At 35.6% G+C, this 26,616-nt stretch overlaps 2 protein-coding genes across 2 annotated transcripts; one reads left to right on the top strand and one right to left on the bottom strand.

Moving 5' to 3' along the window:
- Positions 1-6,023: 6,023 nt before the first annotated feature.
- On the bottom strand, positions 6,024-7,802 carry LOC113495079 (ER membrane protein complex subunit 6). The gene is made up of 2 exons (XM_026873674.1): positions 7,590-7,802; positions 6,024-6,384 (listed from the first exon to the last, which is right to left on the bottom strand). The coding sequence occupies exons 1-2, from the start codon at positions 7,717-7,719 to the stop codon at positions 6,176-6,178; spliced, it is 339 nt and encodes a 112-aa protein (XP_026729475.1). The 5' UTR covers positions 7,720-7,802; the 3' UTR covers positions 6,024-6,175.
- A 747-nt stretch (positions 7,803-8,549) lies between these two features.
- Positions 8,550-24,132, top strand: LOC113494796. The gene is made up of 14 exons (XM_026873264.1): positions 8,550-9,107; positions 9,240-10,313; positions 11,107-11,249; positions 11,579-15,927; positions 16,236-16,366; positions 16,973-17,054; positions 17,410-17,558; positions 17,949-18,044; positions 18,734-18,932; positions 19,364-19,512; positions 20,297-20,453; positions 21,077-21,176; positions 21,690-21,800; positions 23,387-24,132. Exons 2-14 carry the CDS (start codon positions 9,431-9,433, stop codon positions 23,738-23,740), a joined length of 6,903 nt encoding a protein of 2,300 aa, XP_026729065.1. The 5' UTR covers positions 8,550-9,107; positions 9,240-9,430; the 3' UTR covers positions 23,741-24,132.
- The last annotated feature ends 2,484 nt before the right edge of the window (positions 24,133-26,616 follow it).

Here is a 26,616-nt window from a genome sequence, read left to right as displayed (position 1 = left end):
ACTTTTTATATATGCTTTTTATTAATACAAACTGAACAAAATAACTATTAAAATCATTAGAAGTTAATACTCAATACTCAATACTCAATACGTTTATTGCACTCCACAATGTAATATAGATCTTAAATATAGTGGTAACAATCATGGACCCTGTCGGGCACGGCAATCGTAGGAGAGAGGAGGAATGAAAACTTTCAATGTTAAATACTAAAAGGTAATTAGACAATTCGAATCACTTACGCATTACAAATTACAAGTTTGTCTTATTATTGCAGTATTTTAATTAAATATTAAATATATATAAATGGTACATATATGATTGTTGTGTATATATTATTTTCAAAATACTTACATGCAAAATTATAAATTCATATAAATATTCTAAAATATATAAATTATTCAATGTCAATTGTAATTCAAATTATAATAAAAAATAAAACATGTCAAATACTTGTCAAATATTAAATAAATGTCAAAATAATTGAAATGTCGTAACAATAAAAAAAAAAAAAATCAATCTAGTCAATGTTAGTCAATGTCTTTATGTAAATGTCTTTGTGCCGTCTTCTAATTTAAAAATGTCTTTGTTTTTATAGGCAGGTATGTTGCTAAAAATTGTCGTTTAAATATTCATTTATGTGATAGTAGCTTTTTTGTAGTAATAATTGTTTCAATTTATGAATAAAAACATTAAGCTTATCTTCTTTCTTTATATGTTCGGGTAATTTATTAAATATTTTTATAGACATGACATATGGGCTAGTTGAATGCATCTTTAATCTCGATTGTGGTAAGTTTAGTCTATTTTTGTGCCTTAACACATACTTGGTTTGTTTATTTTCTCTCGTTGTGTAAAATTCTTGGTGTTTTTTAACAAACTTACATGTCTCTAAAATATATATGCAAGGGAGAGTCAAAATTTTTAAATTTATAAAATGAGGTTTGCAGCTGTCTGTATCTTTTATATTTACTAATATCCTTATAAGCTTTTTTTGCAGGGTGAATAATGATGGTGCATCTGTGCTGTTTCCCCACAAGGTGACACCATAGTTTAACCACGAAAATGCAAAAGCGTAATAAGTAGCAAGTGCAGTTTGAAGGTCTGTAGTCTTTTTTGTTTCAGAAAGAGCATAAGAAAATGTAGATAATTTAGATTTAAGTTTTTGAATATGGGATTTCCAACTAACGTGAGTATCTATGTTGAGGCCGAGCAAACTAAATTCCTTTACAACTTCAATTTTATTATTTTCATATGTAAAATCTATATTAAGTGGTATTTTTTGAGGTGGATAGAAGGTCATTATCTTAGTTTTAGAGTAGTTAATTTCCAAGTTATGTTTATTCATCCAAGTTATTGTGGCAGTAAGCAATTGTTCTAGCTTTTCATTTAAGTTACTATTGTTAAGACATGAAGTTAATAGAGAAATATCATCGGCGAACAACACACAGGGTACTGGTATACTTTTGGGCAGGTCGTTAATGTAGATGAGGAACAACAGACACCCGAGGACACTACCCTGTGGTATTGACGCGTTGATGATTTCTCTGTCAGAGCGGATGTTCCTTATCTCATTACTATTGTGGTCAAAATGTTCAATTTCCACTAGATGTTCTCGGTTTTGTAGATAGGATTTAAACCATTCATGTGCTCTACCGCGTATGCCCATCCCATATAGTTTATTTAATAAAATGTTGTATTGAACTTTGTCGTATGCCTTTGACATGTCAAGTAATATGCCTATTGCGTATTCCTTGTGATCTATAATGTTTAAGACTTCCTGAATATATTTATATACTGCTAACGTAGTGGAACGGTTTTTCCTAAAGCCATTTTGTGATTCATGAAATGTTTTATATTTTTCACAAAATGAGTAAACCCTATTACACATCGCCTTTTCAAAAATTTTTGAGGCAGTTGGCAAGAGTGCTATGGGTCTGTAATTATTTGGGTCAGTTCTAGAGTTTTTTTTATGAATGGGTTTTATAATTGCTTTTTTTAAGTTGTCAGGAAATACTCCTTCTTCAAAAGACTGATTTAACAGCAAGTAAAATGGGAGTGTTAATTCTTTAGAACATTGCTTTAATGAAGGGTGGGAGTTCGTCAATGCCGCAGCTTTTTTTACTCTTTAAGTTTCTTATTAGATCGTATACTTCTTGAGGATCTACAGGTCGAAGAAAGAAGGTGTTTTCAATGGGACATAGGACTTGTACGTTTGTACCTGTGTGTTCGCTAGACTCACTACTTGCCTGCTGCTGTCCAACAGACGAAAAAAAGCTATTAAAAACATTTGCAACTTGCTTCGGGGTGGATATTATATTATTATCTATTTTTAATTCTATATTTTGCTTTTCACGTTTAGTTTTTTTATTTGTGCGTTCGTTCAATTATTGAATAAAGCCACTAATTATAGTCAGAGACTTGACGTGAGTGTTTCAGGGATGGCGATCAAAAGTTGCGTGTTTCTAACTTGCGGCAATTTACCCTGGGGGCCGCTCAGATGCAGTTGGGGCCAGAAAATTCACTTTTGAGCTATAACTATATCTATTACTACAATGCAATAGATAGCACACTTAGGCACTTAGATGAAAAATGCTCTTACTTAGGGGTATGTAAAAACGGACCTCCCCAACATGCACACAAATTTCATGAGAATCGGTCGAGCCGTTTCGGAAAAGTTCAATTACGTACACCGGGACATGAGAATTTTAGATAGGTTCGTTTCTTATCAGTCTTTTTGTCATACCGAAAATATATAATCCCTTAAGGACTCTGCAAATGGAATACCTGTTTTTTCGACGGTCGGAGCATTGAGGTCTTTGTGGACAGTACTTGCTCCGATACCGAAACAATTAACGCTGGCGATTCACAACGCTGGGTGCTCTCACCAACACTGTCCATTCGGCATATCAATGACCTGCTGTCAATTAAAAACATGCACTTCTATTCATATGGGGTTGGGCTTATGCACTTGGAGTTGGGCTTATTAACATTTCCCTTTTCAAACGAGACTTAAAGAGGCTGCCGATATCACGTTAGGCAGGACGTATAAATATTTGGACAGTGGTACCGTCGCCCTTGTGGCCACACATTCCTAAACTAACCGTCTTGAAATAACGTGGGTTGCAGTTTGCTCGTTTGTACTCCGATACTCGGATCGATACGTTCTTTAGTAATTAAGAGCTGTGGCCACCACTCTGAGCGACTTTGAACTATTTTAATAGCTTCATGTGAACTAAAGCGAGCTCGCCCACTCGAGAATCCTTGTAATTCTTGAGTAGGCGAGCGATCCGGTTACATTTTTATGATATGGAAATGGAAAAAGAATAAAGTCTGAGACTCCTGGCTGGAATGAAATCATTTATCCTATAGGTGGGATATATCATCACTTTTACACGTCTTTTTTTTTTGGGAACGCTGCTGGAGTCGACATTTCCTATCTGACTACCCTGAGAAGAAATGTCGAAACAAATTCAGGGGTCACAGCTTAAAGTACCAGTCGCTTTACTATCTAAGCTCGTGAGGTTATAGACCAAGAGTTTGATTGAAAAAAAAAGAATGAAGAAACGACTCGTTAAGGTATTTAATCGTTGTGGAGCGGGAGGGGGCTTACAAACATTCAAGTCACATGCACAAAGATACCCAGACTCAGGACAAGCATTTGTGAATGATACAAATGCTTGTCCTGTGCGGGGATCTAGCTACCGATACGTCGCGCTCAGTGGGTATGGCCAGTGCTGAAAAACAACATTACCAATAAATAAACTTTATTAAAAAAAAGAGGTGACCTGGATTAAAGTGACTCTTGTTAATAATGCACAACATGGGACTAGCACTCCAGCGAGAGAGTAGACCGTCAACGCCACAATGCAAAACAAAAAGCTGCTTATAGTGGGCCCTCTGACAGCAGCTGGAAAACATAAGAAAAAAAGCAAAGAGGTGATAACTTGTCTTATCCTTATTGGAACTGGCACACATTGTTACAGAGATCCTATTTCGCATAATGTGAACACTCCGTTACATTATGCGGAATATGAAATGATTGAGGCAAGGGTACTTACGTCAGACCCGAATCATCTGTTATTGGGACAAGTCAATAACAAAATCGGGACCTTCCTTAAAACGTGTGATTGAGTCTTCTTTGACTGCTATATGCGCAAATAGGTATGTTTACTAGTAATTTCTTTCCACAACTTTTACACAACGCCATCTAGTGTCAAACTAAGCTAAGCTTATATTATGAGTAGGTACTAGACAACTACTAAAGATATTTATACGTATAGGTACATACTTAATAATTACACCCAGACAAAGTACAAATGATCGTGCTCTGCTCGTCACACAAACATTTGTATCGGGTGGGAATCGAAACCACGATCTCCGTTATAGCAGTCACGGCCACCAACCACTAGACCAACAGCCCAGTCAAAAGACTATGATCGACAGGTCTTCTCACTATTATGCTACTTCGTTCGGTTAGAAGATATAGGTAAGTTAGGAATTTTTGAACGGAAGCCCTCGAAGATGAATATTTTTTCGCCGTTTTTGCCACATTTGGCCGCCATTGTATCTTCGCTTCTATTAGTTGCAGCGTGATGTTATATAGCCTAAAACCTTCCTTGATGAATGGTCTATTGAACACATTTTTTTCAATTTGAACCAGTAGTTCCTGAGATTAACGCGTTCAAACGAACAAACTCTTCAGCTTTATATATTAGTAAGTATAATAAGTATATATAGATAAAGATTTGCCCGTCGTCACCTCAACTCTACATAGAGACAACGCCTCGACCGTAATGCGAGCCCGTCGCAACCGTGCCTCGACTTACCAGTGAGCGACGCGCCTAACGCCTAATAGGATACCTAAAAATAGCAGGAAAATGGAAAGGCCTTTCTTTACTCTTTATCTAGAACTAGGTTAGGTAGATCAAATATGATGACCAAAATAAAAGATTGTATTATAGTAACCACTTTATTCCATTACTCTATTATAATAACTTAATACACCAAATACTAATATTATATAGATGAATAGTGTTTGTTTGAATGTGCTAACAAATGATTAAAAAAAACTGTGTTATATAGCCCATTTATTGAGGAACTTATTTTTATCAAATTTGGGTTTAAATTAATTACTAATTTTGATTGTAGTAATTTCACTATTTTGTCTATAAACTCTTCACATAAGTCATTTAAATTGATTCAGTAGTTTTTGCTTGCAAAAGTAACAGACATCCATAAATTCATCCACACAAATTTTCACATTTATAATATAATTATTTATTGATTGATATATTAATATAAATTAACCATTATACTGGTCTTTTGGTTTTATTTCCTAATTATACACGGTGATTTTTTAGTCATCTACAAAAGGAGCCCAGTTCATGTATCTAACGTAAAATAACCCCTAGGCGCGATTATTATTTTTTTATCATCAACTAAGATAATAGGTATGAAGAAAAATTAAATAAGAGAAATCTGAAATATACTCTTAAAAATGATAAAAACGCGCCCTCACCATTGTTACAAGGCTCGGACCGCGCTCGCAACAGAGCTGTTTCTAAAAAACTACGAATTGCATCATAATATTGAATAAAAATTGTATTTTAAATTTATTCAAATCTCATAAGTACCTATAATTTTTACCATGAATGTGTTCTAGTCATTGGATACATGAACTGGGCTGCTATTGTAAGACAACAAAAAAATCACAGTGTATATGTCACATGACAATGCAATATAATAATTATTTAAATAAATAAATAAAATGTGAAGGTAATATGATGTTGAAGCTGAAAGATGGCCATAGAACCTCTGCAATCAAATAACACAACCCAAACACTTTGGACTTGTTTGTTTCACTTTCGATCCCAAAGAATGAAACTTACAGTATATCAGAATGTACTCTGTGAATAAAACCAAGCTAAAAACTTGTCTTTTTTTCTACCTCAATTCTTGTTTTGGCCTATCAGGCTTTTAAGAATGTATTTGTATTGAACCCCACTCTAAACAAAATAAAACATTGTAGGGTGTAACTTTATTCTGTATTTAAGTCCAATAAAACAAACAGCTTCACCATAGACATGATAATCAAGTAAATCTTTTTAAATCATACATTGATTTACCCCTCTAAAATTATACAATATAAATACACTTAGAAATATTAGAATTACATTAATAAACATGAACCATTCCATATATAAATGTCCAGAATAATACATAAGTGAATAGAGCACCAAAGAAGCCATTAGTCAAAAGAGTCTGTCGTGATACATAGTACTTGCTCCAGTTCGGTCCAGTCTTAACCATGAACATTACCCAGAGGCTAACCACTGCGAACACGTAGAATATGAACCCGTAGAGGCCTGTTAGGCCGAGCACACCTGAAAAACAATGTTAAGGTGTTTGAAAATTGGTAGATTTTGTCAATTTCATTTGAAAAATCTACTTAGGGGTATTCTTTAGTAATCGGCTGCATTCATAGGAGTGTGGGGATGGGGGGAGGGGGGAGGGGTGGTGCCCAGGATATACCCCCTAAAGGGAAAAGATGCGGAAACGTATATTTTTTGAGATTTTTTGAAATTTAGTTTTGAGGTTAGGAGTGTCAAAACGGTGTTATTGGTTCGGTCGACGGAGCCCCGCTTCGCGGGGCTCCTACTTCTGGGTGGTTTAAAAATAAATAACCAGAATTAACCTCAAAACTTTAATTTAAGATTTCTCAAAAACTACACATTTCCGCACAAAAACACTTTATATTATAACTCGGGGCATCATTGCCGATCTATTAAAACCAAAAACACCCAGTAATTCGTGCAGCCCGTTTCTAAAGTCAACCCTAAAGTGTTTTTGTGCGGAAATGTGTAGTTTTTGAGAAATCTTAAATTAAAGTTTTGAGGTTAATTCTCAAAAATGAAACAGAAAATTTTATAATGTATGGCAAAAACTAGTGTTTTCTCACTCTAACCGTCATATTGAAGTGTCACTCAACTGTCAAAGAGTGTAATTACATTCCAATAGTTCATTTAGTTCATTCGCTTTTCGTTCGCGATTGTTTATGTTCCGTGTTTTCGTATTTTGATTTTTCTAAATTGTTATGATGATTATCATATAAATTGAAATTTATGTAAAATGTTGAAATGTATAAAACTAAATCTAGAACCATCATCATAGTTAACACCCCGACTCGGCGCACCCCGACATGGACAGGTTAGGTTAGAAGTGGTTATTTATTTTTAAACCACCCAGAAGTAGGAGCCCCGCGAAGCGGGGCTCCGTCGACCGAACCAATAACACCGTTTTGACACTCCTAACCTCAAAACTAAATTTCAAAAAATCTCAAAAAATATACGTTTCCGCATCTTTTCCCTTTAGGGGGTATATCCTGGGCACCACCCCTCCCCCCTCCCCCCATCCCCACACTCCTATGAATGCAGCCGATTACTAAAGAATACCCACACTTTATATTATAACTCGGGGCATCATTGCCGATCTATTAAAACCAAAAACACCCAGTAATTCGTGCAGCCCGTTTCTAAAGTCAACCCGCAAGGAGTTTAAGTAAAAACAAGGTTAAGTTAAAATACATTACCTGCGGTGGATCCAGATAAAGCAGCCATAGAGGTCCGACAATATTCGACAACCACAGCATTATTCCTCAGGGCAGCCTCACTGTAAGGTGTGGGCTCCGGTTTATTATCTTTTAGTTTAACCACCGACATCTTCAATTATTTTGTTTGTAATTTATTGAGGAAATTGAGTTGATTGACGTCTTGACTCGTCGCGGTACAGTGACATTCGAAATAGAATTGGCAAAATGACAATGACAGTGATACACAGATACAAAAAGTTAAGCTTACAGCTGATAATGATCCCTGGTTATTAGTTATTAAATTAAAGGAGAAATTAAAAAATATATAATTGAATTCCACTGCATATTTAGGTAAGTTGAAACGTATTAATAGGAAAATAAACAGATTATTAAATAGTAATAAAATATTTTGTGTTAGTATTTCGATAACAAACATGGAAGGACCACTTAACATTTTGAATGATAGTGGTTCAGTATAGCACATAGGTATATTATTATTTGAATAGTTTGTTTGCTAAGGTTATATTTGGTGTTATCTACTATGTGTACATAAATAAAATGATTAAATAAATGAAGCATATACTGATAAACGAAAATTTATTCTTTTGAATCTTGAAGGTAATATTGGAAGTACCAGCACAACAAAGCATTCTTCTCCTGTTTTATTCGTCTTTTGTGCTTAAATTAAAGAATAATTTTATTCATTGGGCTCTGATGTTTTAGAATTGTGCTTAGTTAAAAATGTTGAACTCATCAAACCTCTGGCTTAAAACAGATTTTTCAATTCAAAAATGTTTGAACTTATTTCCCATCTCTATACTTTTTACAGCAATAATAAGTTTTTATAATATTATTTTCCGCTTTTTGATAAAACTTTAAGATAATATTTAGTACGGATCTCTGAAAACGAACTATTTTGAAAAAGTCGGTAAAACAGTGTGATTAGCGAAGCCATTGAACTGTGTGAAACTACTTTAAATGTGTGTGTCCTGATACAAAAATTCTCGTTGTATTTTCACGCACACATAAACGATGTATTCATGTGTTTTCGCGGCACTGAGCGTCGGTATTTCTGTGGCGGAACTTATTTTCATTTGTAATTCTTAATATAAAATAGTTTTAATTTAAGTTTACAGTTTTATTTGTTAGATAATTAGTGATAGCGTTTGTGGACTAAGTAGTGATACTAGCGGTGGACGGGAAACGCCAATATTCGTGTATGAAATTATGATGGCGCGTGTTTGACTGTGTTACTGGGTGCTTTCTCGTAACAAATTAGGACTTTGCTCATACGATATTTGTACGCTGTTGATTATAGTTAATATTCCTGTTTGTGTGTTATAATACCTATCTATAACTAGTGTTGAAACAATTATACCTAGAAACATCGTTGTAAGAAAAAGGATATTAAGTTTTCGATGTACTGTGGTTCAATTATGCACCAAGGAGACCGCCAATCTGACGATTTGTCTTGTGCAAATTGCAATCACTGACGCGACGGAGCAGTATAAAGTGGAGGTGAGTCGACATTTTATAATATAATTCATAATATTTTCCATTTCCACATACAAATGATGTTATTATGTTCAAATATTGAATTAACCTATTTCAGTAGAAAAACGAAACTTCATTTCGATTCTTTTGTTTCAGAAAACCAAGTGTAGCATTTGCAATCGACTTCCATCGATAAACATTGCTTTGTCGTAGCGTTCTGCATTGTAATTTTCTCATAAATATGAGATTGACATAAAATATTCGCTGATTTGCCTGATAGTAACGATGTTTTGTTTCGTTACGTCAGAGGCATAAATTGGGGCTCAAATTGATAGAAAAGTCTCAGCATGGATGAGTCTGAAGATAACTTAAGTTCTGAGGACCTAAAGTCATGTGTAAGTCCTATAAATGTGAAATCAAAGCCAAAGAAAAGGTCACTGATTGAACGTGAACTTGAAACAAGTTTGACTGCCAGGGTGACTTCACCGGTCTCTAATGGTGATGGAAGCAGTACCAGCCGGTATGGCAGAGCCCGCCGGCTTAAAACTGATAAGGAGATAAGTGATGCCAAGAAAGTGACATCTGAACTTAAGTCACCATTAGCCGATAAGTCACCTACTAAACAACAATCTCAGACACAGTCACCAGTATACAAGATGCATGCATCTAATTCACCACTGAGGACAGAGAAACCAAAAAAAGTTGGTGAAGAGACGTTTCTGGAGAATCAAATTGAAAGTATTTATCAAGAAAATATATCTTTGAGTCGTTTTAGCACCGAAGAGGTGAAGGCAACTGTGCCATCCCCAGCCAAGAAGTTCCCTAAAGTCTACATAAGGACGGACTTGATACAGAAGCGGGAACCTGATGAGAACTCCAAGTTTATTAAGAACATGTTCTCTCTTGTCAAAAGTGCTGAAAAATCATCTAGTACACACTTAAACAATATATTGGAACGATCTTCAGAGAGATACAGCCTCAGTAATACCAAACAACAAAATGGATATATAGACAATTCTTCTGTAGTCAAAACTCTGGACTTTGATAGTAAGAAGAAGAAGAAAGATAGCAAGGATGTCAAGGTTCCGTCTAAGAGTGAATTGTTTGAGCTGGAAGCTAAATGTGCTTATCAAGTTGGAGATTTGGCTTGGGCTAGAATGGGTACCTATCCCTTCTGGCCATCTATAGTTACCAGAGACCCCTCAAATGGAGTTTTTGTTAAAAAGAAGTGTAAGTATAATTTTATATATTTATTATTTTAAATATAAAGTTTACTTTGTTATTCTTTGTTTCAAAATTAGTTTTTCTACTAATAGTATAAAACCCTATTCTTAAATTCCCTTTTTGTGAATAAAAAATGCATAGCTACATTTATAAATATTTGATTTTGCTAGACACATATATTATTATAATCTGCCTTAAGGTAAACTACAAGCAAGAAATATAATTATAGCATAGCTATTAATAATAAAATTTGTTGTAAGCTGCTGTAAAATGAAAATTTGTTGACCACATATTGCAATGCTTGTTAAAATAATTATTTACTTTATTTTAATCTACTTTGCTGTATAATGTTATCAGAATATATTTTTTGTAGTAACTGTTTAATCATTATTTTCATTATATATCTTCAAGCGATTTGTTGGACTCATAATATTTATCTCATATCAGTGTCTGTGTATATGTAATTATTATTGGTTAAATCAAATGAACTGATAATAATATAATAAAAAAAAAACAGTTTATAAAATTTTTACAAAATTCACAAATATCTTTTACAATAAAAACAATTTATATTATTTATAAGACACATTTTGTGTTTACTTACAAAAAATTCAAATCATTCTGGAGTAGTAGTTCCTATCACCATTTTTTCTTATAAAATTCCAGTTTGTAAATGTAATACCTTACTTCACAATACACATCTTCAATAACCGAAAAAAAAATACTCAAAAACATAGCACAAACCTCTATACTTTTTGAAATGACCCTTACACTCATATCGAAATCTCTTAATTCCCAGTATTCGGACGCATAGAACGTGATGTCATTCACGTGACATTTTTCGGGGACAACGGACGTCGCGGCTGGATCGTCGACACTATGCTCCGGAAGTACCTTGGACAACTCGAGTTTGAGAACACTAGGGATAACTTTACACCAGAGGTATGTTCATTATTTAGTTATAACTATATGATCTGGAAAATTTCTTTCTGCGTTCTGTGACGCAAATCAGCCTACCGCCACCCCAATGCATAAAAAAAATCATTTAAATTGCATTTATTGAGAAGGTACTGCTGTTTAGGAGGAATTTAGTGATATATAGATGTCACTCAGTATATATATACAGTAGAGTATATCTAATTATCCACTACTAAAGGCAGTCCATATATCATTATATCCACAGATCAAACTAGTCCCAACTAGGCAACATCTTTAATTTGGTATTTTGTACAAACAAAAATTTACTGAAATTTTGCATCTACCTGTTTTAGGATAAGAAAAAGGACCCGAGATTGTATGCAGCATACTTCGTGTCCGAGAAAAAGCAAGCCCTATGGAATGCATCAGTTGAAGAAGCAGAAATGTTGCTGAGAGAACCGAAAAGATTAAGGATAGACATATTTAACGATATGCTAGAAAAGTCTAGAATAAAAGCGAAACCACCAAAGAGTGAGAAAATCAGTAGGACAGACAGTGATGTGTCTTTAAGTGAGAGTTTGTATGACAGTCTATTTTCTGAAGATGATGGTAAAGTAGAAAACAACGACCGATCCAAGAACAGAACTCGTAACAAGTCGCTAGACGTGTTCGAGGTTGTTACAGCATGTCTAGACAATATGGCAGCCAAGACCGGCATCACTAAAATCCAAAGACAGTCACACATGGACAGATGGCTTCAGAAAGCAAAGTCAAAAACTCCAGAAAAAACTCAAACGAAACCACAAGTGCCTTTGAAAGTAGAGGAAAAAAAAACCTCTGCAACAAAAGCTTCTAAAAGTAAGAAAAGTATGTCTAAAGTTCCCCTGAATAAGCCTTATAGTTTAAGAAAGTCGATGGCAGAATCTCGGAATTTACTGCCTTTTCAAAACGAGCATGATTACAGTAAAACACAGGAAGTCACAGATTCGGATTGCACATCTACAGACACTGAGAGCTGTAAAACTGTGGCTTCTAAGGAATCCAAAAGCTTATTCATAATATCTAAAGCTGAAAACCAGTCTGAAAACTCTATAGACAGTGACAAAGCTAATGAAAGAAAACAATTAACCACTGAAGATAGTTCTAAAGATGTTGCAACAGTCAATGGTTCATGCGATTCTTGTGAAAGTGAAGCGACGGATGAGAATAGTCAGGATTATAATAGTATGTCAAGTTCGGCTACATCTGGTAATAATAATACTGCACATGTATCTGAAAAGTCTATTGAAAATCAATCTGCGCAAGATAGCTGTGAGAGCCAAGATACAGTCATCAACAGGGATCAAATGGTAAGCCCTGTATATGAAGATTCTTACAGTGAAGACACACAAGACAGTCAAAGTACAGTCTACGAAAGTGATGAGAATACAAACCTGGAGAATGAAAGAGACAAAGATGATGATGATGATGACTTAGGTGAACAGAACATGTCTGTTGATGAAGAGATTGAGTCTCCTGAAGCACCTGAAAATAGTGCGGTAGATGCCGAACCTGAAAGTCAGACTGAAAATAATTCTTGCTTAAACATGCAAGTAATGGATAAGGATGCTTCTGAAGTAAGTCAAGATGCAACAGAGATGCTAAGTGATGGTGCGAGCGATGAAGATAATTTAACAGATCAAGAAAATACAGACAAAGGTGACAATGGAAATGAACAAACTAATGTTTCGAATGCAGAGTGTTTAGATGAACTAATGGATGAAGATACTAATGAAAGTTTACCAGAGAATTTATTAGACAAACAAGTAGATAGTGTTAAAGAAACTAGTAATGAAGTAGAAAATTCTGATGAGATTTCTTCAGAAGATGCACAAGACAATGTTGTAGAAAACGGTAGTTGCGAAAATAGTGTTCCTATTATTGATAGTAGTGAAGTAATTACAAAAAACGATGATATCGTCGATCATATATCTAATACGTCTGTACACAATCAGAATAACGTTAAAGAAATCGATATATGCTCGGCAGAAGAAGTAAACATACCGACTATACACGAATCTGTCATTAAAAATGGCTTTCACGAAGAAACCAGTCACGTTAACGGCGATTTAGATTGCGATACAGCCTCAATACATTCTGAAGACAGTGTGACGTCAACGAAATCTGAAAGTAAACGTAAATTACGTTCAAAAGCTAAAGAAACTGAAGACCCCTTAGAAAATCCTGAATTTGTTAAGTTTCTAGAATTAAGACAGGATTCTATAATGGACGAATATCCAAATTTAACACAAGCCCAAATTGTTACCTACCTACATAAAATTTGGGTTTACGAAGAAAGCGTAAAATCGGACGATAAAAAGAACGATGCGCTGCGAGAATCGAATTTAGTTAAAGGACTGAATTCCGAACCTGTACGTAAAAGGAATTTAAGTTTGAACAGAAATTCAATGCAGAAATATATTTATAGAAAGAGGAGGAATAGAGATAGAGAGCCTATTAAAGAAAATGGTATTTATGATAACGATAGTATAGAATCTTGTAGTACAGATACAACGCCAGATAGGAGTGAATCTGAGGCATCTAAGAACAAAACCACCAGTAGCAATGAAATAATTAAGGTGACTAATGATGAAAAAGATAGTATACACGAAATAAGTGAAGATTCTAACAGCATACATGATACTAGAATTGATGCTATTGAGGTCATTAACAACATCAATGATAGTAGAAATGAAGCAAACAAATTAACTAATAATGAACAGGAAAATACAAATAAAACAAGTCAAGATTCCAATAACATAAAGGATACTAGTAGAGAAGGTCATCGAGAGGATATTACAAATATAAACAGTGAGGTTACTTATGAAAGTAGCTGTAGTAAAACTATTGAAGTATCGAAACAAGATAGTCCTACCAATGAAACAGAAATAGCATTAGGTTGTAATGCTCAAAGCGTAGAAACTGAAGAACAAGGCTCGGAAGTAAAAGGAAAACATGATGATATATCAAGTATAGCATTAGAAACAGACCAAAACGAACGAACCGAAGGTACAGTTATGGACACAACAAATGTTATCAAACTGTCGTTCCCACAGGAACCAGAGACAAATACCTACAAAGAAGACTTCGATAGAGAATCCATAGACTCGGAGGATAGTGAAGCACCCTTAATAAGATGTAAACTACGGTCAAAAACGAAAAAAGCTATGGTTTTCCGAGATGATGACGTAAAAGTTAAAGATGAAGAATTAGACACTATGTCCATTAATTCCGAAGACAGTGAAATATCTATAACGAAACGTAAAAAGAAATTCCTTCCCAAGAAAGTCGAAAATGCTATGGAAGACCCCGAATTTGTCAAATATTTAGAGTTGCGACAAGACGCGCTAATAGATGAAAACCCACAGCTAACACAGGATGAAATCGTAGCCTATTTGTACCAAACTTGGTTGTACGAAGAGAATACTAAATCGGAAATAAAGAAATGCGATGAAATCGAACAATCTGGACTGGTTAAGGGTCTCAAAGAAATACAGCAACCAAAGAAGATTAAACGCAAAGTTAAAACAGAGAAAGAGATTGACAAAGAAACCGAGGATGACGTAATCCCTAAAGAAAAACCAAAAAGGAAAGTCATTAAACCGTATTACAATGAGGAGTTTTCAGACGTTGAAGAAGAGCTTGAAGTTTTCTCTATATTCAAGAAGAAACATAATACAGAACAAGGTGACAACCAAGAAATGGAACAAAGTCAAGAAATAAACAACATTGATGAAATAGAACTGTACTTTGAAGAACTGACACTACCCAAACCAAATATCTTCAAAGGACTTATCAGAGAAAAGGTTTGCGAGATTTGCTACAGATCTGGTCACTTAGTCAAATGCAAAGGATGCAATGGTATGTTCCATGTTGACTGTGTTAAGAAAGAAAAAGTTAAAGTTGAAACTCCCATACCGTCAAGAGGCAGGAAAAGGAAAAAGAAACCTGGACGCAAACCTAAAAACCCAGACGATTCTGATGATAAATCTCAAGATGTATCCGAAGAACATAACGCATCTATAGAAGAAGTATTGGAATCGGAATCGTACGCAGTCGACGCCGACACATTCGAGTCACAATTACAAGCAAAAATGAAAGATATATTACCAGATTCGGAAAAGTACGAATACGATTCGTACTCGAGTGACGATGGAATCGATTGGAGCGAGATGGTACCCGGCAAATGCGAGATAATCGATGTCAAACTAAAACCTAGACACTCGAACTACGGAATCGATTTCTCCGACTTCAAATGCAGAGACTGTCAAAAATACGACACACCTGTATGTTTTGTTTGTAAGTCAGCTGTGTCTAAGAAAGAAACGAAACGAAGGCAGAAGTGTCATGTGGCTCATTGTCATAAATATTACCATTTAGACTGTTTAGACCACTGGCCTCAGACGCAGTTTAATGGAGGCGAGCCTTCGAAGAATAACAAGAAAATTGATGAGTATTTCGAAGCTTTGACATGTCCGAGACACGTTTGTCATACTTGTGTGTCAGATGATCCTCGAGGATGCAAGACTAGGTTTAGTGGGGACAAGTTGGCTCGTTGTGTGAAGTGCCCCGCTACTTACCATTCGTTCACGAAATGCCTGCCCGCTGGTACGCAGATACTGACAGCATCGCATATTATATGCCCGAGGCATTATGAACACAAGTAGGTTGACTTTTTTATATAATTTCAATACTACAAAAAATATTTTCCTTCAATTTCTTCGTGACGCTGTATTGACGACCATTATATTTAATTCTGTATATTTGCTTCCCGTAAATATGAGGACAAAATTCTAATAAAAGAAATACTTTTTGTTCAGCGTCTGTTATCTCAGTACTTTGCCTGTTGAGAAATAGCGACGCAACAAACTCCGTAGTCCGAGTACGAAAATTCCACAAAGATACATTCTGTTTCCATATTATTCTTAAATGATAACACATAACTATATAAACCCTTATACCTTCTTCCAGGCCCGGCAAAGTGCCTTGTCACGTGAACACAGGCTGGTGCTTCATCTGTGCGTTAGGCGGGTCTCTAATATGCTGCGAGTACTGCCCGACGAGCTTCCACGCCGAGTGCCTTAACATAAAGCCGCCGGAAGGTATGTATTTTATTTATATACGTATTAGTTCCTATTCGAGATGTATGCATTCTAAAAACATTGATTCAAGCTAAGCTAGGACACAGTGTAGTACTTTTTCAACATGAGATGTTAAGGGTATCTGTTGGTATTTCATTGACAGTAAAGAAAATGAAACTTCTCTTCTTGTCAATTTAAGGAATAGAAATTTAAAAATGATTCGTTTAATAAAAAAACGGAGGCGCGGGCCATGGCGAATCTTAATATATATAAACGAAAGCTGACCGACTGATCTATCAACGCAGGGCCTCAACTTTAAGTGTTTTTAGTTTAAATTTTGCATACGGCTTCCTTCAAAGGGGCGATATTTTTTTTTAAAATTTTCTTCTTTTAGTTTAATGCATAATATTGAATAAATGAATTTGATTTGTGTGCGGAACAAAGGAGTGTATGGCACTAACGCGTGACCTTGCGATTGTATTTCAAGTTTACAAAATCATTGCGTGGTTTAAAAAACGAGCAAAAATACTTGTCAAATTTATGCCTAAATATAGTAGTCTCTCAATTCACAATTCATCTCAGTCGGTTGTACATTTTTGTTACTAAAAGAATATGATTGTTTAACAGGTGGCTACATGTGTGAAGATTGCGAGACGGGACGACTGCCGCTGTATGGAGAGATGGTGTGGGTCAAACTTGGACATTACAGGTTAGTTGAAACAAAAGAAGGAAAAAATAATAATTGGCATAAAATACAACAAAATAAAGAAACGAAGTCTCAGGAGCTAGGAAAGTACTGTAGTGGTTTTAGCCGGTAAGAGACCGAGAAAACATAGGCTCTAAGGCTCTAGACTGACTGACCGCAAAACTACAATTTGCAGATGGATTGCATTTGAAATGCGGTCCTTCTGTCTAGCTTAGGCACTAACCCCAAATAGAACAACAGTTTCTAAATATATACTCTTACTGTACAACGGTTTTGTGGGGCTGAACTTATAAACATACTTATCTGTGTGAAATAAAGATAAATAACTTTATTAAAACCTCTTTTTTCCATCCCACAGATGGTGGCCGGGCATCATCCTGCACCCTTCGGAGATCCCGGAGAACATTCTCGCCGCGAAGCACAACCACGGCGAGTTCGTCGTGCGCTTCTTTGGCCAGTACGATCATTACTGGGTCAATAGGGGACGCGTGTTTCCCTTCCAAGAAGGTTAGTTAGAAAAAAAATATCAAAATCAAAACGTTTTTGTTTGAAAATACCAGTTTCTCATCATAGTATATGTGAAACACTAAAGAATTCTCTTAATTTACATTCTATGACAGCTCACAAAATAAGTCAAAAGTTTGATGGAAAAAGAGACAGATGATATACTGTTTAGGCAATTTCGAAAAGTTTACACAAACGACTGTATCTGCGTGGTTCATTGGAAGACTTAATTTGGCAGGAACCGGAAAAACTAAACAACAAGGTGATAGCAAAAAAATGCGTGTAGAATTAGTTGCATAAGTAAGATAACTAAAATTTTGGTGTTAAAGACAGAGAAATTGCGGTTAAATTCCATCCTGTGAGTTAAAATAATATTGAGTTTGTTTTCCGCAGGTGATTCTGGTCGTGTATCGAGCCAGAAGTCTAAAATAGATGCAGCCTTCACTACAGCTATGGAACATGCGCAACGAGCCTGCGAAATACTCAAAAGTAAGTAAATAAACATTCGTGGTGTATAATTTGCTTAAAAATTCGGTTTATGAATAAAAACGAATGTAAAAGACAATAAAGATTACGAAATCAAATATAACGCTGAATTAAAAGTCTAGTTACGTAATGTATATGTAAGAAATAAACACCAAGATTTTAGATCCTCTTTTCTTAGATTACTGAATAATATTGTTTTAACAACAATACACATTAAATCTACTTCTAATAAGCGAAATAATGAATGCAAAGTATTAAAACAAATGAAAAGGCACAGTAATCGAAAAATTGTATTAGTTTTAAGCCTGTGTACATAAAAAAATATGCCAACTGTCAAAACTAATCCCCAAAAGTCAGATATAACAGATAAAAACTGAAAATATCTAGTTAAAATTAGTTTATAATTTTATCAGGAGGAAATAATGCAAATAATAGTTATTATTCTTCATCAAATTCATGTGTTTGAGTTAAATTTTAAAACCGTGTTCTATTCCAGAAAACAGTTTCGTAAAAACTATAGACCCCTCCATTACAACCCTTTTTTCCAGTTAAGAGACTGGCCTTTCTCATTTTCTCGATTTCAAACAAATCGGTTCAGTAGTCTTGGCGTGAAAGCGACACAGACAGAGATACTTTCGCATTTATACCAGTAGTACAAATAATTTATACTTAAAATCGTCTTAATGCTTTAGCGGCTCGACCGAACGAGGAGGAATCTCAGGACATAGCGCAGTCGCTCCTGCCGCCGCACTACGTGAAGCTGAAGGTGAACCGCGCGTGCGGCTCGCTGTGCGGCCGCCGCCTGGACGACCCCGAGTCCTCGCTCACGCAGTGCGACTGCGACCCCGCCGAGCCAGACCCCTGCGGGCCCTACTCGCAGTGCCTCAACAGGTACTGCACGGGGATCTACTTGTATTGGTCAACGCATGTGCGAGGCACTCATATATGCGGACTAAGCATATATACACGTTTCTAAACACGGTAGCTTAGTGGTCTGTTCTTTGGACTGCCGAACCAACTGCAGTCGCGTATTTTTTCTCTTATCATGTTACAAAAAATGAAGAGTTTCAGTAATTTAAAACTCGTGTGGCGTCACTTACCGATACGTTTTTACTAGAAATTGATGTTACCAGCCCCCACTACCATACATTTCACAATCTTAAGTGCTTTTTATTTTCCTTACCGTTTCAAACACTGAAACACGAGAAAACAAACCCATTTTGTCTTAGAATTAGTGCCAAACATCAATTTGAATGAAAAATTACACTTTTATGATCTTTTATAATATGTGTTGGAATAACAATAATTTAATTCTTATGCAGAGTGCTCCTAACGGAATGCGGCCCGACCTGTCGCGCGGGCGAGCGCTGCAACAACCGCGCCTTCGAGAAGCGACTCTACCCCAAACTAGTGCCTTACAGGACCCCCAGCCGGGGCTGGGGACTCAAAACGTTAGAGGATATCAAAGCAGGTATGTACAATACTTACTGACAAGCTCGTCACTAAACTATAACGCATATAATTGCATATGATCATAGGTTAATGTGTGCTTGACACGATCGGTCCGTGGATGGTCGACCATCTATGCCATTATTCCTCCGTGTTTCGGAAGGCACGTTAAATTTCGGCTCTCGGCTGTTATTAATACATCTGTAACACTCGTTTTGGGTAGTTAGCTAGAAAGTCCGACAACTAGTTTTACTAAAGGGTATTGTGTTGTTCGGTTAACTGGGTTGAGGAGGTCAGATAGGTAGCCGCTCCCTGTAAATCACTGGTACTTAGCTGTATCCTGTTACTTAGTTGACTGGAAGCCGCCCCTGTAATATTTGGGAAAAGGCTTGTATGTTGGTGATGATTAGCAGTACTTACTCATTTCTTATTTCTAAAAATACATGCAACATTTTGGTGTACTTTTAACTCTGTCCAGTCGCCGGAAGACAGTGTGAGACTTTAATAGGGTTCCATTTTTATTCATATCATCCCAAAAAACACCTTGAACGACTATTTGACTTTGGTCTATTTGACTACACGGATAGCCGAGCGGTTGAGGTCATCACGTCAAACCCATTTTGCGCGACTTGTCGCGGGGATGATCCCCGCGTAGGACAAGTATTTGTGTGATCATTGCTTGTTCTGAGTCTGGGTGTCTTTGTGCACGTGAATTGTTTAATTGCGAAACCCCCCGCGAAACGAGGACTAAATTCCTTAGTGCGGGAGTCGTTTTTTTTAAGACTATATTGTATTCATCTTTCCAGGACAATTCGTGATCGAGTACGTTGGCGAATTGATCGACGAGGAAGAATTCCGTCGCCGCATGAGACGGAAGCACGAGATACGAGACGAGAACTTTTACTTCTTAACGTTGGATAAAGAGAGGATGATCGATGCTGGACCCAAGGGAAACCTGGCTAGGTAAGGTATCCGACTAATATTATAAAGGAAAAAGTTTGTATGTGTGAATGTTTGTCATCAATTCATCAAGTAATCAATTCATCAAGAAATCAATTCATCAAGTAATCAATTCATCATCTATCAAGTAATAACCACTGTAAGGAACCACAGTTAGTTTATAAGTATTTATACTAGGATTAACGCGTGTAAAACTAACCTTCTTTTATTCCCGTGGGCTAATTTTCAATTCGTAAAATTCTTAGGGCCTGCTGGGAACAGCTAGCATAACGATGTACTAGCAACCCGAACCCGCTTAGCACGTGTGCAATGTTGATAACGTTCAGACTCAGAGCTATCGCTGCCGTGCAACGACAAAAATTATTTGCTTCGGAGTTTTGTTGAAGCTGTGATTTCTCTTAAGATATTTAATGAAATTGAATGAAGTAAAGGGTAAATTTGTTTAAAATTGAATATTTGTTACAGTTAACGTTAACGTTATTTATTTCGACAAGGATAACAAACGTAAACAAGAAACATTGACTAATGCTATGTATCGTTGTCACGCATCAACGTCGTTTTGCGCAAAAAATACATAACTGATTAAAAATATTGTTATTTTAAATGTTAAAAATTACATTTTACAGGTTTATGAATCATTGCTGTGAGCCAAACTGTGAAACTCAAAAGTGGACGGTGTTGGGTGACGTACGAGTCGGGCTTTTCGCCTTGTATGATATACCTGCTGTAAGTACATTAAAAAATCTACTTCTGCATCAAGGAATTGAATCAACAAATTCAATTCACATGCACAAATACACCCAGACTCACGACAAGCATTCGTGGATTACACCAATGTTTGTCTTACTCTGGGTATAGAAGCCGAGACACGTTATCGTTTTTGGCGTGGTGTCCTCAACCACTCGGCTATCCATGCAGTTTCATGTATATAAAATCTACTTAACTTGATAACTGTATTCTTCAGAATCTGTTTTTGATAGGGCTATGACTAGCCAGATTTTGAACTGCTTCACTTGACAATAAAATCATCAAACTTTTCAATTAATTGTGTTTTAAATGTACACTGACACCGACATAAAGAAGAACTGTACTCCATTTGCTTAATATTGCATATTGTCTTTTTGTCTAAAAGCTCGGTAAAAAAATGACGCAAAACAAAAATTGCTGTATTGTTAAAATTTGTCTGGTAAATCATCTCTGCTAACCATGTTTACAACATGCAAATGAATAAACTTCCAGAACAGTGAAGTTACGTTTAACTACAACCTGGAGTGCGCCGGGATCGAGAAGAAACGCTGCATGTGCGGCGCCAAGCGGTGTTCCGGGTACATCGGGGCTAAACCTAAACAGGTGAGATAACGATAATACTACATCTACCCATTTTAAGAGGTTTCACTGTCTGATCAGGTGTCTCAAAATCAAAATCAAAAGTCATTTATTCAAATTAGGCTACTAAGTAGCACTTTTTGAAGGTCAAATTACATTGACAGCACCCAGTTTTGCCCACCCGTCACCGCTTCCTAAGTGCTTTTGCTGTGAGAGAAGAAACGGCGCAACAAACTCCCCAGCAGCACGCTGTCTTTCCATTTACAATATAATTATTAAAAAATATATCAAAATAAGTGTGTAGGTGCCGTGCCAAATAAACAAAAATTTGAGGTCATGGTACCTAAGCCACTATGAACTTAAACTGTCAACTACTCGGCCAAGGTCAGCAGACCGACCAGCCACCGCAAGCAGCACCCGTTCACGAGTATGACGCAAGGGTCAGCCATCACCTCCCTCGCCATATTTGAGGGAAGGAGGTGACCCGACCCAAGACGCCACCGCAGGCAGTGACGACTAAGGGAGCATGACGTATCTGCTGCCGGCTAATAAAATAAAACTCAAAGAAAGAAATACCCCAAACGTTGATTTACCTGGCACAGCCCCGAACACGGAGGCGGCATAAATTGCTACGTCATTCAATCTTATAATTAATAAAATTATACATGTCAAAATTTCTAATAAAGAACATATACGTTTATGCGTATAATCATACTAAAAATAAAACAAAATAGGTAACACAATGTTACATACATAAAGTATGCCTATCAAATAACATAATAATCGTAATAACACGTCATACATTAATCCACACTAAAACCGTCCTGTGTTAATCACGGCGACCAACTATTTTTATCTGTCTGAATGTCACAACACATTGAGGAACTAGGTGTCCCGGCAAACGTGGTTTGCCATACATTACATATATACATAAATTATATAGTATACATTCATTATAATATATACATACATTACATAAAAATGAGTTTAAGTGAGTCAAAAAAGGTGCATGAAAAATGCATGTTGTCCGATTCTCAGACCTACTAAATATGCACACAAAATTTCATGAGAATCAGCCGAAATGTTTTGGAGGTGTTCAATTTCGGACAAAAGGACACGAAAATATTATATATTGGATATAGTATGGGAAACCTTAATCTTAAGGACTATGTGAGCCTTAAAAGTCGTAACCTTTATAGATAGAACAACTGATTTTTGTTCTTAATTACAAATTTCGAAATTTTTAAATTATGCAACGGTTTACTCGCGTGTATTTATCGGGATTGCTCGATTCGCTCGCCGCGTCATTTCATAATTCAGGAATCCGTATGGGTCCGAAACTAGTTGACCAATCCCGATAAATATGTGTGACTGAATCGTTGCATCATTTGATAATGATCATCTTCACTAAAAATAATGTTAGTTATGAGAAAATTGTGACCACATGGTTAAAATATGTTTTTTAGCAGTTAATAAATTACAAGGTAGTAAAAAATATAAGATCTTCAAGTTTGATGCATTTGGTGGGGAGAGATAATAAGAAAAGCCATTTTTTTTAACAATTTCAATATAACTCATTCTAATCCAATTTCATTTCATAACAATTTCAGGAAGAATCTCAAGCGAAGAAACAAAAAATCCCCGGCAAGCGGACATACAAAAAACGAAAGACGACCGAAGAATCTCCATCGACGAAGAACAAGCCAAAACGTCCGATAGGCAGACCTCCCAAACCGAGAGAACTAACGGAAATAGAGAAAGACCTACTCATCATACGCAACGCCACCAACGGGCTCTCAAGCGACGAATCCTCGCGAAGCATGAGTTCCGAATACGAACGTAATTTAAAACCTCTAAAACGGAAACGTGTTAGCTTTTCAACTGAAGAAATTATTCTGTATGATGGTTTAGAATCGCCCAATGTTAAAAAGTTAAAATTGGAGGACAAAGATGTGGGCGACTGAAACTGTGCGACGGTATGTTTGGCGGTGTATAGGGAACTTTGTTTGTTGCACAGTGTGTTGTAATGAGGGCGGTAACGTCATAATTTGATAACGCGGACCACCGTGTACCGTGTCTGTTGTTTTATCAGATCACTCCCGATCAATTCAAATGAACAGTCATCTGTTGATTAAAACAGAACTGGTTTCACTGTCTCAGTAAATATGAAACCATGACACTTAAAACTAGTGGTATAAAGTCGAAATTGTCAGTTTGTATATGTCTGTCACATCACGCCACTTAGACCAAAGTTATATTGATATGATACCTACCTTGGTAATTGATATGTTGGATTCAAATAGGCCATAAACGTCTGATACCGCGTGCAATAGCTAGTAAAAACGGTTTAATAAAATCAAATAAGGAAGATAGACTACATGTTATGTATGAACTCCATGTGTCATCAATAAATCAGTAATGTGATTATTGTAAAGCATTATGAGCCCGTGAGCATAGTTTGATACCATCAATTCTGATACGCATACTTTTTAAATTGAAACTTGATAAATTAGCGATTTCTAAATTAAATTCTATGAATATCATTTATAAATATGATAAATTCAAAATTCACACTCAATTGAGGGTATTTCAAATTCAAAATTTAAACATAACACACCCGTGGGATCATTTTCGATTTGTAGCTGGCGGGCCCGCGGGTAACAGCTAGTTTACATAAAACAGTGAACAAAATGGTGTCCCATATTCAAACGCCAAACATATCGCCTTAAAAGGAAAGGAATATATCAAAGATTGTGTTATTTGTATATACTTAGCATAGAGGCCGGATATAAAAAGCCTTAAAAATAAGTCAGAGAGACAAATGTAGTCTGAATGCGAGTATCGCCTTTATTATTAGACGAATAAAGATCATAATAGTATAGCGAAATTCAACTCATCTGAGCGAAGCTTTAATTTATGTTACACAACATCCCTGTATATTTATTTACAAGGGTTACTAACACGGTTTGGAAAAAGGTGATTTGAATTTGCTATACGCGATTGTTGTAATGATTAAATGCCAAATTTTCATTTGTTGTATGTCTGTTAATACGACATAGTGATTCTGTGATGTGAAATTTTAAGTGTTAAGGTAATTTCTTGGTTTTTTTCGTTGTTCTGTAGCAAAATAATTGGTTTGTTAAGTTAATAATTGTAAACAAATATACACTAGTTAGTTTTTATTTAAATTTGTATTCAGATAAACCTTTTTCAGTCTCGAACTCAGTTTTAGACGGATTTTTCAAGATAAATAGCTTCTAAATTTTTTTTTTTACAAATGTAGTCCTTGGTTCATTAAATTAAGCTCTAAATACAATATCCCTTTCGTGAAACACTATTGATTGTAATTAGAGTGGGTCAGTGCAGTAATTTTTTAGTTCAAACCTTTTTGTATTTTTTTTTGTTATTGATTCATAATATCTCCAATACTAGCAAAACGAACAATTATACTACAGGCCGTACGAAACTTTGAGTGTCATTCTTTAATGTATATTTGTCGTCTCTATTTTTCACTTTACAATGAGACATTTAAAGCGACTTTATCAATATGAGATACGGCCATTCGTTTATGTTCTGAGAAACAATAGACTAAGAGAATCTAATTATGTTTCAATGTGCGAGAGCGAATTGGTATTGGCGCGACTTGAAATGACGCTCAATCTGAAGCAGCAACGACGCTGATAATACCGTATCGCTTCTCAATCTTAGTTTCGGGACAAAGAAAAACGAAAATCCCCGAAAATTAAACCAGTTTTGGACCTAATCTTGATGCATATTTAAATGTTGAAAAACTGACCTAAAACTGTTTTCAAATAAAAAACAATAGAGCATTGGTCTGCTCTTTTAGAATCTGAAAAACCAACTAATATGATTGAACTACGGATGACTAATCATAGCACTTGAAACTTGACAAACAATTACGGATAGTTCAACTTGTTTGAACGTGTGGCCCTGAAATAAACAGAGTTTATTATGTAAGCTTTCATATGTGCGATAGTTATGCACAAAATAATGAAAGCTCTATTAGTACACAATGTATATATTTAAAAGGGTAACTCACACGGGCAGGTGGAAATCTGATTTGAATGGACTTGGTTATTTAAATGTTGCCTTCTCAGAAAATTTGTTACACGATCGCAAACCCAGGTGTTGCCATTATATGTTAGGCGCGGTTTAGCTCTTCCATTGTATAAATTTTAGTTAGTATGACTTTATAAGATTGTATATTTTTTAATGGTAACTTTGGGATTATTCTTTATATGAAACATATTTTTTATGGTAGTAAATATGTGATTAGATTTTCTTTTAATGTCACGAATATGTTAATAAATAATTAATATATTGATCTTACTAGAAATGTATCTGTGTTAACATTTTATTGCAAGAATAATGCCTTACTTTAAATTAAAATGTTAATGTTTATGTTAACTCATCAATAAAAGTCATCAGTTTGAGTTCTAATGTCGAAGAAATAAGTCACATATTTGTTATGCTTTGCCGGTTTAGGTTTAAAGTACTAAAAGTGTTATATATTGTATTGCTTCAATAAAAGAATGATTCCATTGTTACGACAAGTTACTGATTGCTTGCACTCGAAATAAAATATTGTACATTATTAAATACCGTTTCTTTTTTAACCTTATCCTTTTACATATAATATGAGTATAGTCCTACATTTTTTTGGGACTAAAACGTCATCGCAACTCCTGCAAGCCAGGATCTATCATGAAACCAACGAAAAACGCTTAAGCTCGGTGTGTCCCAGGGAAAAGAATTAACTGCTTTACAAAATAACTCTACTTTCCTCATACGCATTCAAAAATTAATTCCTAGTAAATTT

Source organism: Trichoplusia ni, chromosome 6 (assembly GCF_003590095.1).
Source record: "Trichoplusia ni isolate ovarian cell line Hi5 chromosome 6, tn1, whole genome shotgun sequence".
Taxonomy (NCBI): Eukaryota; Metazoa; Arthropoda; class Insecta; order Lepidoptera; family Noctuidae; genus Trichoplusia; species Trichoplusia ni.
The sequence above is the reverse complement of the archived record's forward strand: the minus strand, read 5'-3'. Positions and strand labels throughout refer to the sequence as shown.